This window comes from Candoia aspera, chromosome 1, assembly GCF_035149785.1.
Source record: "Candoia aspera isolate rCanAsp1 chromosome 1, rCanAsp1.hap2, whole genome shotgun sequence".
NCBI lineage: Eukaryota > Metazoa > Chordata > Lepidosauria > Squamata > Boidae > Candoia > Candoia aspera.
Window position 1 is genome coordinate 57,015,563 of NC_086153.1, and position 20,351 is coordinate 57,035,913.

The 20,351-nt window shown below is 37.1% G+C and overlaps 1 protein-coding gene across 1 annotated transcript in view; it reads right to left on the reverse strand.

Moving 5' to 3' along the window:
• The window catches only part of PPP1CB (protein phosphatase 1 catalytic subunit beta), a 28,966-nt gene that overhangs the window by 5,004 nt on the left and 3,611 nt on the right, over window positions 1–20,351 (reverse strand). The window contains exons 2-5 of the mRNA XM_063304573.1: window positions 9,619–9,750; window positions 6,864–7,094; window positions 6,545–6,649; window positions 578–649 (exon numbers count right to left, since the gene is read on the reverse strand). Of these exons, the coding sequence (XP_063160643.1) occupies window positions 578–649; window positions 6,545–6,649; window positions 6,864–7,094; window positions 9,619–9,750 (540 nt within the window). The remainder of the gene's footprint in view (window positions 1–577; window positions 650–6,544; window positions 6,650–6,863; window positions 7,095–9,618; window positions 9,751–20,351) is intronic.

Here is a 20,351-nt window from a genome sequence, read left to right on the forward strand (position 1 = left end):
ACAAATGGTATTGTTGTTGTGTTGTTGTTATTATATTTAAATTTATTTATACTGCATAAACATATATTCTTAATTTTATACATTTACCAAAGCTACAATCATTAAGCACTAACTTACAATCTACTGGTTTCAAATCAAGTTCTAAAAAGTAATACGATTTAATTAGAAGCTAGTTAAGACACAAACAATCCTGAGAGCCCAAACTGATAAACTATAATGTTTGACTGGGTGGCATATACGAATAGCCCATCCCAACCTTCTTTAAAATCTAAAAAGCAATTTAATATATAGGGTTGGACTAGGTTAGTCACAATTAGTTCTCCCTGAATCCAGTGGGACAAAATTCCCATTGTCTGGATTCAAGCCACAGTATTAAGTAGGAAATTTCTAAAGTGCATTTTCTACAATTAACTTTTTTAATAACAAATTTCTAAACTCCCTCTTCCCTAAGACTCTACATGGTGTACATTAATTTCTAAACATTACAGTTTCAGGTTCAGATTATTAAGTACTTTGAGAATATGCTACTAAAACAGCAGTTGCAGAAGCATATTCCTAATACTTAAGAAAGTCTCACCTGTGTCAGGAACATCTGTGGGTCTCATAATTCTTCGGATCTGTTCCATTGACTGCAGATCTGGTGACAATCCTGTCAGCAACAAGAGATTTTAAGTTTATTGTGAAAGATGGTCAATGGCATTTGCTTCCTACAGTTTTCAATGTAACAATCTAGTTAATCGGTCTTATTTATTGGATTTTTGTAGTCACTTTAATTACTAGTGTTACTAATACTGATGTTATACTTTTAAATATAGTACCACCACCACTTTTAACATGTTTGAGTAACAGGAATGGAATTTTTGACTGGCCCATTTCCAATACGTTATAGATAAATATAAAACAAAACTCTTGATGGAAAAGTTATGGTTCAACATTCAGGCATGAGAGTGGGAACATACAAGCTTAGCAGTCTGAATCTGATTATTTTGGTTTTTTTAACAAACATACACAAAATCATTCAACATTTTTAAGCTCAGAACATATGGTTCATGTATTCCATGCTCAAAACCAACAACAGGCATTTTAAGAACTGTGTTTTTGGCAAGCACCTTTAACAACCATAGCCTGTTTGAACTGTGCTGTCTTAAGTGTTCTGGGCAATGGGCCTGGAATGCTATCTTGAATTATCTTGTTTGGGCTGCAGTACAACAGTAGGGTCATTTCCCACAACTATTTGCTTACACTGTGTGGGGTGATCTTGAGGGAAACAGGGTTAAGCAGCATGTGGCATTCTGAATCCGAGACTGCCTCAGAAAGGACTAGTAGTGCTACAAGGGATTGCTGTGACTAGACAGAGTGACTGCTACCACTGAAACTTCACTAGTAAGTATTCAACAAAAGGTTGCCTCTGAGGCAACACTTCCTTAATGGTTTTAGTCCTAGTGTGCTGTTGCTGAAGCCTTTTTTAAAAGCAGTACAGAAGAACCAAGGAAACAGAGAGAAGAAATGGGGGAGGAAAAACAAACACAAAGCAAGAATAGGGATAGAATATACGTAAGATATGGAGACTTGTATTTTGTTGCAAGTTTTTCTGATACTTTGGTATGTGAGACACATCCAACGAACATTACATGAATCAGCAGATTTGTGCACTTGCAACACACTGAACATTTATGCTATACTTTAATAGTAACTGTATATAGAGTTGTCTCCACATAGTGATTATTTTCATGGTGGGGAAAAATGCTGAGCACAGAAAATCTAAGCATTTATTTTGAATTACATTCCTAGACTTAAGGCAGTTTACTCCACTGAATGATTCAAATGAATCGACTTGGTTAGTTCTAATACGGTCCCTAGAAAAATGTCCTCAATCCTAAAACATTTTGCTATCTAGAATATGCACAGATCACCTTAAAACAATTTCATATAGTCAAAGTGATTACAAACAAGAGTAAACAAAGAAAAAGTTAACACACTACAGGAATCTAACATTCCTACAAATACACTTGTGGAGGGAAATGCAGTAATGGATCTTTTGACTTCTACTTTTAAAAACTATCACTATTTCTAAATCACACTGAATAGTGCTTTGGAAACCAAACATCCTTTCCTAACTGTCAAAAGGCTATAAGGAAAACTAACACAAGACTGTAAGAAAAAACCTTTTAAAATAACCTAGCACTTATGGACCCAAGTAACAGACTACCTACATAGATTTGGTTTTATTATAAAGAACTACAAAATTTATTAGAATAGGAAATTAGCAGCTAAAATATTTATTGGACATGTTATGATATAGAAAGAACTTTTACCAGGAACATTAAGGGTGCAAATATAAATGCTAACTCACATACACCCAAATCAAATTCAAAGAGTGTTATTTCTGAAGAAGTTTAAAAGGTACTGCATTCTTAGAAATCAAGCCTGTCGATCCAAACTTTTATAAAATTTTATAAATTTTTAAATAAAATTGTATAAAGATTTATAAAAGCAACACCAGGAAGATGTATAGTTAAGTGCAGCTACTGGTCTCTGATTCTAACAAATCAAAAAGGCTTGGAATACAATAATCAGTCTGTTTCACAGCTGAGTGGAAACAAGCAAAAAGACTACAAGTAAACTATATTATAGGCCAGTACACAGCTCTGTGTGCAAAGCTAAATCTAATGCTACGGTAGTAAGACTTCATTTTGTGCAAAGTGATTATGCCTAGACCTAGTTCTAGAGGATTCCTTAATTATCCAGCACAGATCTGAAGAATATGAAGGATACACAAGATGGAGAATTTGATGTCTCCATTCCACTCATGAAATGAGACCACTGAATACAATTCTGTGCCTGTGTAAATAAATGCTATAGGTCAGGTAGAGTATACAATTTGACACTGAACTGAGGAAACAACACTGAGAATGCATCAGTATTCTTTAAGTGAGACGAAAAAACCCTCAATCAACAATTCTAGACTAACTTGCCCTCATTTACTGTTTTAAATCATAGTCCATACATGTTGCACTGCTTATTTTAAGCCTAATTCTCACCATAATAGTTTGGTAAAAATCACCAGCCATGAGAACAAACCTCCATTCACCCACAACTCTTCCAACTTACATGTTCATATCTATTCTAAATAGGAGAGCCAGTTTGGTCTAGTGGTTAAGGCAACAGGCTAGAAACCAGGAGACCAAGAGTTCTAGTCCCGCCTTAGGCATGAAAGCTGGCTGGGTGACCTTGGGCCAGTCACATTCTCTCAGTCCAACCCACCTCACAGGGTTGTTGTTGTGGGGAAAATAGGAGGAGGAAGGAGTATTTGGTATGTTCACCACCTTGAGTTATTTATAAAAATAGTAAAGGCGGGATAGAAAATAAACAAATAAAATGGTCCCTCAACCATTTGGAATAGTGCATGGAAGCAGGTAATATTTACCGTTCCATCAACATTACTTGTTCTGCTGATGGAAGGCTATATTTCACTCTGTTTATTCCAAAGTTACATATTCATTAAAACAAAGGGTAAAGAGCTTCAAAAGGGTCTCTCCAAATGGGAGTCAAGTAATGGGTGCAATTATTACAAATATGATCTAATGTAAGAAAGTGTAAAAGTAATAGAGAGACAACTTTTCATATCATGTTGATGTGGTCAGATCTATCAAGGATCTACAAAGCAGAACTTGGGATTGCAGTGGGTTACTGAACTCAATTAAAGGTAAACACAGTGTGAAACTGCTATGAAAAAGATGAATTCCACATTGGAGACCATTAGGAAAAAATGAAACACAGCTACCAAAATAATTCATAGAACATAATGCTATCAGGGATTTCTAATCATGATGGCTATAGTGCCTCCAGGATCACAGGCAGAATACCTCTCAATTCCAGTTGCTGGAGAACATGAGCAGGAGAGTACATGTGTGCTCATATATTGCTTATGAACTTCCCACTGGCTTTTGGCTGCCTATGATGGACACAGTGCTCAAGTACATAACCTTTTGAACTGATGCAGCATGGCTCTTAAATCCATACACAAACCCTTCAAAGTAAAATTTCTTAATCACATGATTAACAGCAAAAAGCTTTTCCTTCTTTCAATGAGCTTTCCTTATCAATGAGGGAATGAGATAGCATTCCCTCAAAAATCCTTAATGTGTGCACTGGTTCACATGCCAAGTCTGCGTATCACTACTGCATTTTCTAGGAGTCTGACCACTTTGGTGGGTTAATACTGAACCTTTATGGAACAACTCACGTAAGACTCCATCAGAAATTGTCCAGTCAGTCTCTCTCTAGGAACCATAATTCTTAATTTGATCTTTTGGTATAAATTCTTTCAAGATTTGACTAATGAAGCTTTATGACTATATAGTACTATTCACAACTTTATAGGGACTGGTATTTTCATTTTACTGACAAATACTGTCTTTTATATACTTATTCGAAATTCAGTTTCCCTAGCACAAAACAAAAGAACTCTATGGCATCTTAAAGGTAGTTTTTCTCTTCCTGAGTTCCTGCAAACTCTTTTCTTTAGACAAGAAAATGTAGGTAAGTAGAACAAATACTAAACAAAGGGTGCCACTTAACCCAGGACTGATCATTTAACATGCCCACTAACACTTCATAAAAGGAAATCTAACTATGCTGGCATTATCATGATCACATTTCCCCATTTGTCTTTTGTTGTTACTGTAAGCTAGTTTGGGTAGAAATGGAAACAAAACAGCTATTTCGAGTGCCTATGGATCCCTGTTTACCGGAAGCCAAAGAGAACTTTGTAGGCTGGATGCAGCCTCTAATAACCCTCCATTTGGAACATTATCATGCCCTTTGAAAAAAAAAGTCCATATATTTCCAGTTGGTCTTGCAGGATGGCAAGGCTGCTCACTGGGACTGTTAGTTTCTGAACTGAATTCAAGACACTAAGAACATTTTTTCCAATATGTATTGAGTCTGATCCTCTTCAGACAACCTACCTTGGGTGTCATTGCCAAAAGTATTGTTAAACAAATGCATTCCTTGCAACTGCATTTTAATGGTCATTCTAATTCCAGGGAAAGATGCATTTTTTAAACACTCACAAGGTCTTTGAAAATCTGTGATTTTGTTCTTTTAAACCAGTTTATGTTGTGTAAAATGTTCCAATCATATCAATATTTTCTGGTGATTTTTAAAAACTGCACCTTTTACAAAACTGTTATTTTATACAACACTACATATTAGTTGTCTGTTGTTATTGTTTATGAACTTCCCAGACAATAATTTATAAAAATATGGCCTTAGATATAGTTAGCAAATAAATAAATAGTACTGATAAATCTGCTAGGCAATATATTTTCAATTTATACAAAATTTATCTGGGATGGAATAGTCCTGATACTGTTCATTTTTCCTTCATCCAACCTTGTAACTGCTAGGTACCTGGTGTTTGAGGCAAAGTCACATGTTTGTAAGGATTTAGAACAGACTTTCTCAACCTAGGTGCACCCCAGATATGTGAACTTCATCTTCTACAATTTCCTAACTAGTAGGGCCACTGATAAGAAATCTAGTAGTTAAAGCCCATCTGGTGGGCACCAAATTCACATCAAGCAAGTTCTGTATCAGAAGCTGGAATTCTGATCAAGCTATTTTTGAGCTTATTTGGAACCTGCTCATATTAATTCATAATATTAGGTTATGGCATATTCCTTCAGGTTCATTTCCCTCTAACTGAGCCAAGTGGCTTCCTAAATATAGGCTTCTACCGTGAATGGCTCAAAGAAAAGTGCTTACCATCCCAGGAGAAATGTGGATGGACTTCTTGGTTGGTTCTTTCTGGAGGTTCATAGTCTCCTTGCTGAAGTCTACCTCCCCTTTCAGAAAGTTTTTAGGCACTGTATGTGACTGCTTTGTATTCTTCAAGGAGTCATGAAGTTGAACAAAGATGTTCTCTAAGCCCACAAGACTTGATCTGGCCTAGCAAATGCTCCTCCTTCTTGAAGTACAGAAGCATTTGGCAAAACTGGCAATATCACTGAAATACTGTAGTTATTGAGATGGGATTAAGTAATTTCAATTCCAGTTCACAACAAAAGTTACGCTGCCTTAGGACTTCTAGCCCGTCTCAACTGACATACACTTTGGTGGCCTCTGAAACAAAGCCCAGATGCATACCTTTTGCCTCACAAGTCCTAGCTACAATATTTGCAAAGTGGCTTGAAGGATTAGAAAAGAACAAATGGTAAATGATGCAGCAAAAATTAAGAGTGTAAGGCCTAGAGATCAACATACCTATTTGGCTTCTTCAAATTTATAACCTCTGCCTTTCTTCAGGACTGGGAAAATGAATTAAAACCCCATGCCCTGTTGGCAAGCTTTATGCTCCCTCCTGAGGGAGCTGAACATTTTCTTGGACAGGTTCCTGGAAAACGTTGATATTCTAGGAGACAGGTTGATCATGTAGTTCACATTTTTTTTGAGAAGAAATCAAACATTTTTAGTATTATTTTTTTATTAAACTTTCAACAAAGAAGTAATTTCATCAATATGAAAATGGGGTTTTCCTTACCTCCATGGCAGCAGAAAATCTTCTCATCTACTATTGCTGCAATAGGCAGACAATTAAAGCAGTCCGTAAAGGTCTTCCAGAGTTTGATATTAAATCGTCGTTTACCTAATAAAATTGGAAGGATATTCACACTGTAGCATGACCACTCAAAAAGTTATATAGATCACTTGAATTCCTCAACTACTTCACTAAAATGTTGCTGTAAGAGGATGCTTCACAAACTTGAAGAGCCATACATGTTTATCAAGCATTTCAAAATACTGCAGTCATTTCATAAGAGAGAGATAAATTGGAATCATTTACAGAAAGTTTTACTTACATTCATCATAGAATCCATAGATGCGATTTATACTAGCACACTCATGATTTCCTCTCAGGAGAAAAAAATTCTCAGGATATTTGATTTTATATGCAAGTAACAAGCAGATAGTTTCCAAGGATTGTTTGCCTCTGTCCACATAATCTCCCAGAAAAAGATAGTTAGCTTCTGGTGGAAATCCCCCATATTCAAATAATCGAAGTAAATCTGTATACTGGCCATGAATATCACCTAAAACAATTAAAATTTTGTATTACAAGTTATCATGAAGCTTCTATCAGCTTACAGTTATCCAAACAACTGAAAGTAATTGTTTTTTTTAAAAAAAACAGAATCTTGCTTCTCAAATTCTCCAATGATTAATATAAGTTCTAAAGGTGACAGATTCTGCATATCTCAATTTTCATTTTGCAAATAATTTCTAAACTGTTTTGTTCATTAGACTGCATATTTCTTTTTCTATCACAGCACTGTAATGTGTTCCAATGACACTACTGTGTGTTACCTGAGGGTGGGATGCAAAGTAAAATTCTCTGAAACAGTGTCCACCCTATGAAATAAAGTTGTCCCAAGATCTGGATGGCCCCACTTTCCTGCTGTTTAGAAGACCTGTAAAGACCTGGCTCTTCACCCAGGTCTTCGGCAAGGGAGAGCGAGACCCCTCGCTTCACTGAACTTGCCATATTTTACCATTATTTATGTTTTATTCATTTTATTGTAATTTCTCTGATTGTTGTGAGCCACCCAGACTCGAGAGTTGGGCAGTATACAAGACGACGACGATGATTGTTAAAATAGGGCATCTTCCTTTCCTTTCCAGTACTTTTTCACAAGCCTGCATAAGAGTATTAAATGTTCAATTGTTTGTAATTGCTAACCAGTCAAGATAAATCATGTGAATAATATAAGAAATATGCCAATTTGTCCTTAGCAAAACCAGCACATAACCAAATCTAAGTAATCAGAACTGTGATATTATCACACATGTAAATTATAAATACAATCTATTTAAGGATACAAGTGAATAATACTTTGCTTTGAATATGATGCCTCTCCCACATTCATACCACATTCTTCATATCCATATTGTAGACAGGCCTTTTGCAAAGATATTTAAGTATTTGCTTTTTTTTTTTACTCAACTACAATTTATTACTACGTCAGAACTTAGACAATGTATGTTGAATTATAATGTGTCAAAGCACATCAGCTTCAAATCATGGCTCACATCCTGGCTGGTTAAGATAACGCATTTAAAATTAATTGTAATTTAACTTGGACATGGCTACCTGAAAATGAAAGCAAATTCTTCTCATTCTGTTCCTCGTAAGAGGATGAAAGAATAGAAGGAGAGACCAGCACATGGCCATAAATACTAGGCACAGGAGGATTTCAGCTAAATCGGATCAATCCTTCAATCTTCCTCACCAGCAACCTTTATGATATCATAATGTTGGCATTACCACCTCACTCTGCCAGCAAAATAAACTTCATCCTATTTTATTATATTTTATTTATTTGTGCCTTTGAGGCAGTGTTGACTCCTGGCAACTGCCTGGACAACTCCCTGCAGTGTTCTTTGCAAGGTTTGTTCCAGAAGTGGTTTGCAATTGCCTCCTTTCTAGGGCTGAGTGTGTGTGACTGGCCCAAGGTCACCCAGCTGGCTTTGTGCCTAAGGTGGAACTAAAACTCACCATCTCCCAGTGTCTAGCCGGATACCTTACCCACTACACCAAACTTGATATCTCATGTTAATATATCTGCTATTTATTAGTTTTTATTATGCTGCATACATGAATCCTAACTTTTATCGAGTTTTGTTTTTTAAAAAAAGAATAAGGACTTAAAGATCTGATTACATTTAAGGAACCACCTTTTTCTAAGTTTTATTTTCTAAACTATTTTTTTTACATGTTGTTTATTTGTTCAGTCGCTTCCGACTCTTCGTGACTTCATGGACCAGCCCACGCCAGAGCTTCCTGTCGGTCGTCAACACCCCCAGCTCCCACAGGGACGAGTCCGTCACCTCTAGAATATCATCCATCCACCTTGCCCTTGGTCGGCCCCTCTTCCTTTTGCCCTCCACTCTCCCTAGCATCAGCATCTTCTCCAGGTTTTACATATTAAGTACATAATAGGTGTTTTAAAATTAATATTACATAATACAATTAAGATAGTAAATGTCTTTTTTGCACCATCGGCATTTGGGCAAACCTAATTTAAAAAAAAACAAGCCCTGCAAACCCAATACATTTTAAATGTAACTTAAGGTTAAGTATTTTCTAATACTTGTACTATGTCACTCTACATCACAATCATTCTGACTACTTGAAAAGATGAATGTAAGTAATAGATTTCTACTACATATTAATTTAGGAAAATGAAGGTTATTCTGAGAGCTATTACAGTGACATTCTGCCACACCTTCAAACTCTCAAAACTGTCTGTCATTCACAGTATTTAGATCAAAAGACAAAGCTTCTTCAGGAGATTCAGAAGACCCCAAAGACAAAGATTCAAAGTAACTGCACAGAATGCTATACATTTTAGTTCTTAGTTTACCTTTTAATTTCTATTCCAAAGACTATATTTCATTTTAAAACTAAGATGACTACTTAGGCAACCATCTTTTCAGATTGAAATGTATTGCTGTGCTTTATTCTTTTTATAACTTAAACACGTTATCAACACTGGAAAATTTTGTTATTCAATTTAGACTTCTTTTAAAAATATAATAAAAGAAATCAGCACATACCACAGATCTTCAGTGGTGCCTCTAGCTCCAAAAGAATGGGCTGGCTAAGAAAAATTTCTCGCGATTTTATACACAAACCCCGAACTTCAGCTTCTGTCATCTGCACAATCTTTCCAGGGCGACATCCTCGCACTGCAAGTCAAAGAAATGTTAAAATTCTGAATCTCTTAAAATGTCAAGGAAAAATAAATCAATATCCCCTGCTTATTAGGTTAGTTATGGCTGCCATACTCCCTACTCTTCCACAGATATATTAATGTAGGGATAATAAATGAGTTTTTAAAGCTTGTTCAGAAACCATAGTACCCCTCTGTAGGAGTTCCTTTAATTTATCTTAGTCTGCAACTACTGCAGTCACTAAGTTAATTCTTCTGTATTGCTCCAAATAATAATACTATTTTCAACTTGATCAAGGTGTTTGGAGGGAGTGCTAATAGAGTTAATACCCAGAGAGCTGCCAGAATGCAGAAATTTCTCCTTAGAGTTATAAGGATGTAGCCAAAAAGGTTTCTTCAATTTCTGAAAGAAAAGCTTCTCTCTTTAAGGCTTTGATGTTTGTCACACTTTCACAATAAAATTAAGAGCCCCCCCACACACAAATAAAAATGGGGAAAGGAATACTTGACATAGTTTCAGACCTCACAACTGAAACTTGAAAAAAATCCCATTTTGTGAATCCGTTACAATCCCTATGACCAACAGATGTTAATCTAACCCAGACATTCCAGCACCCCAAGCCATTGTGGTAAATACTGATTTACTGGGCTCGAGGAAACATAATTATGCAGAAATCATTGTACTATTTTTAAACCAAGATTCCCAAAAATGTTGTTTATAATTTTATTAAATGGTAATTTTTATTTAATTTTTTAATGTCCTGGCTTCAAAATCAACTATTCTCCTCTTAAGCCTGTGCCTTTTCCTTTCCACCAAATAGCGGGGAGCCAGCCTCTCACACAATTAGTAGAACTAACAGTAAAGATGTCACTGTGACCCATAAACCTGAATGCAGTACAGCTGGCTTTCTTATAATTAAGTAATGACCTTACATAATGCAAAAGGGAGTTTTAAAGGACTAATCTTCCCTTCCTGCTTCCAAATAAATCCATTTCAGTTTCTTCTGGCCAAAGCTACCCTTTGTTTTTTCTTTTAATTAGGCCACAGAAGACCAAACAGAAAGAGTTCCCTCCCCTCCCTACTTCTTCTGGTATGGAAAAAGGGGAAGAGGAATCAAAGTAAATCCCACAAAATTAGTGTATCAATGGCAAGCCATGGGAAAGATTATGAATGCCATATTCATAGTTCTTCCTAAGAGAATGGGCTACCTAAAGCAGCAAATTGTACATAAAGTAAATGCTAATATTATCGATAAACCATATCGAAGTGGATATGGTGGCTCTACTATACAAATAAAAAATTAGACTAAATAGCTAATATATTCTAGATTAAAATGACGTATATCTGAGATCCCATTTCTTCTACTACTCACTCTCTGAACACAGTAAGTCTTATGCAAAATGGCTAATGGAATAAAGCACTACAGGATCCAGAGTGTTTTCTATTCTGGAACTCACACCCTTCTTTGCTTCACATTAAATACTTAAGACAATTTATTTTTCTTTTAACCTTGCCAATTTCAACTTGGAAAACTGCTTTTGGGGTTTTTACCCAGAATGCCTCAGAGCAGGCATTTATGAGAGCATCCCAGTGTATCAAAAATTTCAAATACAGCTATTGCCCTGTGGGAGTCTGAGCTAATCTAGAAGTGATTTGCTTTTGTTCTCTTTACTCAAGTCATATTTTGAGAGCCAGTTCTCAGATGTCATAAGCAAACATCCTAATACTGGATCAGTCCACTAGCAAGACAAGAGGAAAAACAAGAGAAAGGTTGAAACGGTCTCTCCTGTCCTCCCACCTCGGCTTCTAAACTGCTACACAGTGTGAATAGGAGAAACAGACACAAGAATGCTGATTGCATTATACACAGCAGTCACTGGAATTTTCATAATAGCATCTTTAGCTTTTCTACAATAAATGTACTTATTAGTTCTTATATGCTTGGGTGATACCTGTTCCCATTCCAGATTGCCAAGAGAAGACCGACCATCTTGTAAGAATGAAAACTTTAATTACAAACTGTATTGCCACCAAATTGTTTATTCCAAAGGAAGAAACCTTTTCCAGTTTGTGAAAGATCATAGACATAATAAATTAAGCAGTCTTTGATGTTCTAGCTCTTAAAAAAATTGAAGGGAAATGGCATATTTTATATTTTAACGTCAATTCAAAACTGTGAACATACACATTTTTAAAAGAAAGAAACTATGAACAGAAGTTGTATGTTTCATTGCAAGTAATGCAATAATTGGTTTTGGAGTTAAAAAGTGTACCTCAAGAAAACCTGAAACAGTATGACCAACCACTATCTTTCAAAAGCTATTCCCTTTTTCATGTACAACACATGGTTATAAGGGAGATCTCCCCACCCCCAAAAAATTCTTCTGGTGGCCAGTTACTAAACAGTAATGAGATGTTTTTGCAGACTGTCACATAGGAAATGTGACTCTGATAAATCATCAACTAACAGGGAGAAGTTAAAAACTACTCTAAGTGCCTATGAAGTCAAATATGATAGCAGGATTAAGGGACCCCACGCTTCTGAGAAAAACAGACATTTGTTCAAACATAAAATGTTTACTACTGAAGCAGTATAAAATTTTCAGAAAATTTTTCATTGGATTATTCGATTTACTTGTATTTGTATTAGCATGTTGGATATAATCAGTAAACACTTTCCTTACAAAATGCACCAAAAGATTTTTATTAGCTGGGAAAATAACTCAAGGTTGTATTTTTAGATATTGAAAGTTTTCCATAGAAAACTACAGAAGCGAAATCTGCCACAGTACTCTTTAATAGCTAATAGCCAACAAAGAATGTTAGGACGCCTAAGTGACTGATAATGCTTCAGTAGGTTAAATAACCCCAGAATTAAACAAACCATTCCATACTTACTTTTATTTATGTATCTTAGATTTCTATCCTGATTTCCCTCCCAGAGCTTAAGACAGCTTACATGGGGATCTCATTTATTTTATGCTTTATTCATAGGCTAACCATATTTCCTTGAGACAAAAACAGGACATTGGGATGGCAAAACGGGAGGGGGCTAAAAACGGGACACTGGGATGGCAAAACGGGGCAGGGCTGGGAAACGGGCTGAATCGGCAGGCAGGAACTTCTCCGGTTTTCTCAGGCTGGGAATCTTCTGATTCCTTCATTTGCGAGAGGCAAGGCTGGGCTGCAGAGTCTAGTGAACGGTTGTTTCCAACAAGCCATTCCTCCTCTGGCTGTGCTTTTACGTTCTTTTCTTCCCGCTGTTTCAAGGCAGGAGCCAATCAGCTAGCCCTTTGATCACTGCCTAACAGTTGATCCTGTTTTTTTCCTTTTTGGTTTCCCGCCAGGTTGAGCTCTGCAGTTTTCCTGCTGTTTCTGCTGAGCTCCCCCTCCTTCCACTCAAAGTCAGTCTGCATTCTGACAGGTTCATGGGAACTTCCAAATTTTTAAGTAAGGTTTTTAAGAACATGGGACAAAATGGGTATTTATATTAAAACAATGGGACAGTCTGGAAATGTTAAAAAAATGGGACTGTCCTGTTCAAAATGGGATGTATGGTCAGCCTATTTATTCATATTCAACAGCAACTCTGTGAAATAGGCTAGGCTGGGAGGAAGTGACTGGCCCAAAATTACCTGGTAAGTTCCATGGTTAAAGGTGGATCCGAATCTGGATCTCTCTGATCCTGTCATGAGTACTGATGGTGAGCAGGAGGGGGCCCCTATCCAGGGGGGAAAACGCATGCATAGTACTGAGGAGTTAAGCAGCCATTCAAAGAGACACAGATGAGACCTGCCTTGACTTTGGGGTTTATCTGTCTGGGTTTTTCCCACGCTTCTTCAGTTTGTTAGGACTCTGTTTTATGTAGCAGTAATAAAACACTAGAGACCTATTCCTTGTCTCAGCATGGTTCCTGACTGTTAGGACAGATCCTAGTCAAATACATTGTGTACACAATTATTAGGCAAGTGAGTATTTTGACCATATCATTTTTATGTGTATTTTCCACCTCCAAGCAGTATAAGCCTGAATGCTTATTGGATAATAGCATATCAGGTGATGTGCATTTGTGTAATGAGGGAGGGTGTGGCCTAAGGATATCAACACCCTATATCAAGGTGTGCATAATTATTAGGCAGCTTCTTTTCCTCAGGCAAAATGGGCCAAAAAAGAGATTTAACTGACTCTGAAAAGTCAAAAATTGTAAAGTCTTTCAGAGGGATGCAGCACTCTTGAAATTGCTAAGATATTGGGGCGTGACCACAGAACCATCAAACGTTTTGTTGCAAATAGTCAACAGGGTTGCAAGAAACGTGTTGAGAAAAAAAGACGCAAATTAACTGCCAAAGATTTGAGAAGAATCAAACGTGAAGCTACCAGGAACCCATTATCCTCCAACGCTGTCATATTCCAGAACTGCAACCTACCTGGAGTGCCCAAAAGTACAAGGTGTTCAGTGCTCAGAGACATGGCCAAGGTAAGGAAGGCTGAAACTCAACCACCACTGAACAAGACACACAAGTTGAAATGGAAAGACTGGGCCAAGAAATATCTGAAGACAGATTTTTCAAAGGTTGTATGGATGAGATGAAAGCGACTTTGACGGACCAGATGGATGGGCCCGTGGCTGGATCAGTAACGGGCACAGAGCCCCACTTCGACTCAGATGCCAGCAAGGTGGAGGTGGGGTACTGGTATGGGCTGGTATTATTAAAGATGAGCTAGTTGGACCTTTTTGGGTTGAAGATGGACTCAAAATCAACTCCCAAACCTACTGCCAGTTTTTAGAAGACACTTTCTTCAAGCAGTGGCACAGGAAAAAGTCTGCATCTTTCAAGAAGACCATGATGTTTATGCAGGACAATGCTCCATCGCATGCATCGAAGTACTCCACTGCGTGGCTAGCCAGTAAAGGCCTCAAAGATGAAAGAATAATGACATGGCCCCCTTCCTCACCTGACCTAAACCCTGTTGAGAACTTGTGGGCCCTTCTCAAACGGGAGATGTACGGTGAAGGAAAACAGTACACCTCTCTGAACAGTGTCCGGGAGGCTGTGGTTGCTGCTACACAAGTTGATCGTCAACAGATCAAGAAACTGACAGACTCCATGGATAGAAGGCTTATGACCGTTATTGCAAAGAAGGGTGACTATATTGGTCACTGATTTTTTGTTTGAAATGTCAGAAATGTTTATTTGTAAATTTTGAGTTATTATTCTCACTTTAACAGATGAAAATAAACGAGTGAGATGGAATTTTCGTTTTTCATTTAGTTGCATAATTCTGCACACTAATAGTTGCCCAATAATTGTGCACACATAGATATGCTCCTAAGAAAGCCAAAGCCTCACTTTTACTTTCTTAAATATTCAGATTTGAGGTTTATCAACATTTTGGATTGACAGAGAGCACTGTAGTTGTTCAATAATGAAATTCATCCTCAAAAATACAACTTGCCTAATAATTGTGCATGCAGTGTAGAGCTGTATACTGTATCTTAGCATGAAAAGTAAATGGGAGTTATACATCAAACTGAAGCCACCTGTTTTAAAGTTTAAAATCTAATTACAAAAAAAAAAAGCAAAAACAAAAAAGGCTTCAACACCATTATTCAACCTCCTATAAAATTTTTTAAAAATATTTCTACAGTATTCTGGAATCCAGATGGATTAAGACGAGCATACAGAAATAATTATACTCATTCAAAATGTCAGAAAAATAAACATCAAGCTTTAAGGGTCTTAAAATGCAGGTAGACAAAAATGAAACCTTGTGAAATGATTTACAATGGCATCATATGGCTATCAGAAATCAACTTGAGTTTAACAGGACTTTCTCTCATGTTAGCTTTACAGGACTGCAGCCTTGCCCTTCATCAAACTAAATTTTGTATTAGTCAATAGAAAAATTATCTTATTTATACAATAGTTAAAATAAACAAAATTTATACTCAAGTATACGTTTTGTTTCTATGAACTATCATTATTTGGTATCACCAACTCATATAACCCCTTCCAAACTACTTATGAAAAACTGTTTCAGCAAAAGCTGTCACTTTTTAATGGACTAATATAGGAGTCTCACAATACAGTTCTTGATGCTAAACTATATCTTAGCTCTTTCTTTAAATACCTGTACTGATGAGGTTATTTTCTATTGCCATTCATAATGGCAGATTAATATATGGGTTTAATTCTTTTCTGTTGCATACAACACAAAGACTAATCTTTGAATCTAAGCTACCAGCTATAGAACAAAAGTGAAAATAACCCAAAGATCTGCTTTATAAATAACGCTGACACTAGTCCTAAATAAATGAATACATACATACATACATACCTATCCACCTATGTGAAATATCTCCAAAGTTAATATATTCTGAGAGGAGTACAGCAAGACAATGTAGGGTTAATGAGGATAGCATTTATATTAGAAGCTTAAAAATTAAGTTTCAGGAAAACAAAAGATTTCCATAATAACAAACTTCAAGGGAAGCTCTGAAGTATAATTCCTCAAACTGGATTCTAGCTGACAATGGCGATAAAAAAATTGTAAAATAGATTTTAGAAACAATTCACAGAAAGTGCTCCTTTTAAGCAATTCTCTCTTAAAACTGAATCTTCAGCATCAAAGTATCCCCCCACCCCCAAATCCTTGGATTGAGAAGTTTGGCTTTTGAGATGAAATACTTTGGAGCAGCTTTCCAAAGGCTCTGAGAAGACAGTGTAAGCTTCCAAAGATGGCATTCCGAAGGGAGCCATGTGGAGGAATTGTTCGCCAGAGAAGCTGGGTCCGAAAAGCACTCAGCAAAGGCAGCAAGGTGCTTCTGCTTTGCCTGTGGTGGCTGAGCAAAAAAAGTCAAAAGGTCGGTATGGGGAACTGGGAGAGGAGGCAGCTGGATGAATGAATGCGGGCTGGGGGCCTGGATTTTGCTATGGTGGCTTGGCATGGTACAGCTGGGCTTGCCACCCTGTAAGGCAGGGTGCAGGGCTTCCAAAAGGGCTGATAAGGGGGGAGAGATAGGTGGGGGGGGAACTGAAGCACCCCTGCGGCCCTAAGTGTGGGCGGGCTGCCAAGAGCCCAAATTTTGATCATGTGACACTGGGGGGTGCTGCAACAGGCATAATTTCGGGCACAGGTTGTAAGTCCATTTTTTCAGTGCTGTAGTAATTTCGAGCAGTCACTGAACAAATGTTTGTTAAGTGAAGACTACCCGTATAACACTACATAAAATCCAGTTGCCTGCCAAAAATTAATCTGAAAAAAATCAGGAACGCTTTATAAACTGGATTTCCTAAAAGTGAAAGCTACATCTAACACTGAGAAGTAGAACATGTGTTACTGAAAATTAACAACCAACAATGTATATTCTTTTATTCAAAGGATGATTAAATAGAATCTTTTGAACAGAGATTTAAATCATTCAAACTGAGTATTCTTTAGATCATAACTTTTCAAAATTCTACATTGTATTTAATGCTGATGAGAAATGGGGAGCCACCTTGACTTATTTATAAAAAAATAATAAAAGCAGGATAGAAAATAAATAAAAATTGAAACATGTATGTCACAATTTTTATAGTTCCATACGATAAAGGTTGAAAGTCACCTTGGAAATCATCAAATCCAGCCCTATGCCCAGTGCAAGAAGTCCTTACTATGGCTTCCTGACAAATGGCCATTCAGCTTTTAATAAAATACTTCTAATGAAAAAAAAAGCCAACACCATTGCTGAATAGATTTTCCATTAGAATTTTTTTTACTATCAAAATCTCCTTCCTTGCAATTCAAACCTACTACTCTTTCTTGTCTGTTTTCTGTGTCACACTCACCAAGTCCACCCCACCTTCTATCACGTTTTCTCAGTCTTCTCCAGGCTAAAAATACCCAATGCTTCCCACTACTCTTTTTAAGTATTTACTTAAAGCCCCTCATCGTCTGGGATGATCTCCTCAGAACATGCCCTTCCTAAAATGAAGCAGCCAAAACTGGATGCAATATTCTAGGTATGGTCTGACCAAGTGACAAGAAAGGGACAACTACGTCTCTTGATTTTGGCACTATACTTTGGTGAATGTGGCCTAGAGTTGCATTTGCTTTTTCTGTGTTGCTGCATCATGTTCATGTAACTCATATTCAGTTTGTACTCCACCAGATTCTTTTTGCATATCGTTGTCCACTAAAGTGTCTCCCATCCCATACTCAAGCCATCCTATGCTGATTTTCAACTAACATTCTTAAAAATAACTGCTTATTCACAACCTACATGTAAGATAATTAAATACGGCACATATTTGATACTGAAATGGACTTTACTTGGGTATTCACTAGTCAGACCATGACTTTCTCAAGAATACAGAAACAAATGGCAGTTTTAACAAGCAACTCAACAAAAAACAAACCATATAGCAAAAAACCAACAATACACACTGAGCAGAACCTCCCTGAAATGCTCAAGAAAGGCATGCCTTCACTATACCACAGAAATCTTACTAAATGAGTTGCCTAATATAGTTTTTCTTCATCTGAAATACAAGTGACAACTGAACTTTGAACATAACCTACCGCCCAGAATTTCCATGGAATAATTCTAGAAATCTCCATGGAGAAAGGCTAATGAAACACTTGTCTTTACCATCTTCAAGAACTGGGTTCCAATCCAACCCAAGGACAATTAGCAGCCAAATGAGATAAGACATGTGCTCTGACTATGCTACCTTTATGGAGCTCATACAGGCAGCAAATTATTTTGTTCAGGCTGGCTCTGTATGGGTGGATGTTTAAAGATGTGCTGGCCTACTTTGAGCAAAACTGATTTTAAAATGTGAAAAATATGCATGCTACTCAATACTGTATTCCAATCCTACATACTTGTTCAAAAGTGGCTATGCAAAGCTTCAGAATATTTCCAATCCCTAAGGTAAAGGTAAAGGTAAAGGTAAAGGTAAAAAGTTTCCCTCGACGTAAAGTCCAGTCGTGTCCGACTCTAGGGGGCGGTGCTCATCTCCATTTCTAAGCCTTAGAGCCGGCGTTGTCATAGACACTTCCGGGTCATGTGGCCAGCATGACGACTCGGAATGCCGTTACCTTCCCGCCGAAGCGGTACCTATTGATCTACTCACATTTGCATGTTTTCGAACTGCTAGGTGAGCAGGAGCTGGGACGAGCAACGGGAGCTCACCCCGCTGCACGGTTTCGAACCGCCAACCTTCCGATCGGCAGCTCAGCGGTTTAACCTGCAGCGCCACCGCGTCCCTTCTAATCCCTAAGCTAAGTACCACATATACATAACTCCCTGTGGTAAGAATACAAAGAAACACAAACCCTTCCTCAGATATTCGGAAAGACTTCTCACTCTTTTCCACGTGAGCGCACTTCTGAAAGGAAATACAATGCACAGCAAAGAGTACCCTGGCCTTGCACCAGCGTAAAGGGCCAGACACATTGGACAGGAATAGTCATATGCAAGAATAGAATATTTACTCTTGTGCAGATTTAAAAAACCCTATTAGCTTCTTTTTAAAAAACAATCTGTGTACGGCTTATGTTCACCTTCACAAACTTGTTATTTTATTATCCAGTATTTCAGAAGAGACAAGGAAAAAGTTACTTGTCAAGCACTATCAAGAGAATTTACAGAGAAAAGAAATCTGAACTAGCAACCTCCTTGTTCACCAGCATGCTAGCTTTAAGACAGGGTATCTAATGACTTCCAGGTGTTCCATAGTACCATTCTTACATTCCCTTCCCACTGGCCATGCTGGGTAAGGATAATGGAAGATGAAGCTCAAAGCATTCAGAAGAGATTACCTACAATGCCTACCCTCCCCCAGTACAAAGTAGGAAGTATTTTTTTAAGACAAAATACTGAATCAATTAAATTATGCACAATGAAGTCACAGCAAAAATGTCTCTAAATATTTCTAGGCTAGAATCCAGCACTTTGATTTTGGAAGTTCTGCCATTATCAGAGTTCATTCATAAAACCAGATTTGTGCTTTTTACACAGCATTTAAACATTTATAATAATACAAGCTGTAGAGGACATGATTTATGAAGTGCATCCTTGAAAGTACATTTTATTTTATTAACACAATACAAACTTTCAAAGCTAATTTGCCACACAGCAGGAAAAAAAACATGCGCATGTTGCCGAAAGCAGATTTCAGACTATGTTTACATACATACATACCGGAGTAATTCAGATACTCACCGGATTTGTACAAAACACTCAGCCATATTATATCTGCTGCAAAAAGTATGGTTTATTTCCTCTTAATAGTGGGAATAATGAAGAAATCATGAATAAACACTAAAAAACTAGATTATGTTGCATTTTAAGTCCTACAGTAACTCAATTCTTGTCAGAAGCATCAATGAACTGTCCTTGTTGATACCTAATTCTTAAAATGGCTCAATATGTTGATACAAACATTACTACTTGTTAGGAATAGGATTTTACTTAACAAGGTGGCAATAATGCCTTTAATAAAACGGCACATTCCAGTAGTCACTATGGAATAAGTTCTGTATCTCATAATTATTTCAGGTATCAGAATAAAACACAGCTAATTTGAACCATAGTAGTGTTCTTAACTATTTGCTCATATCAAGCC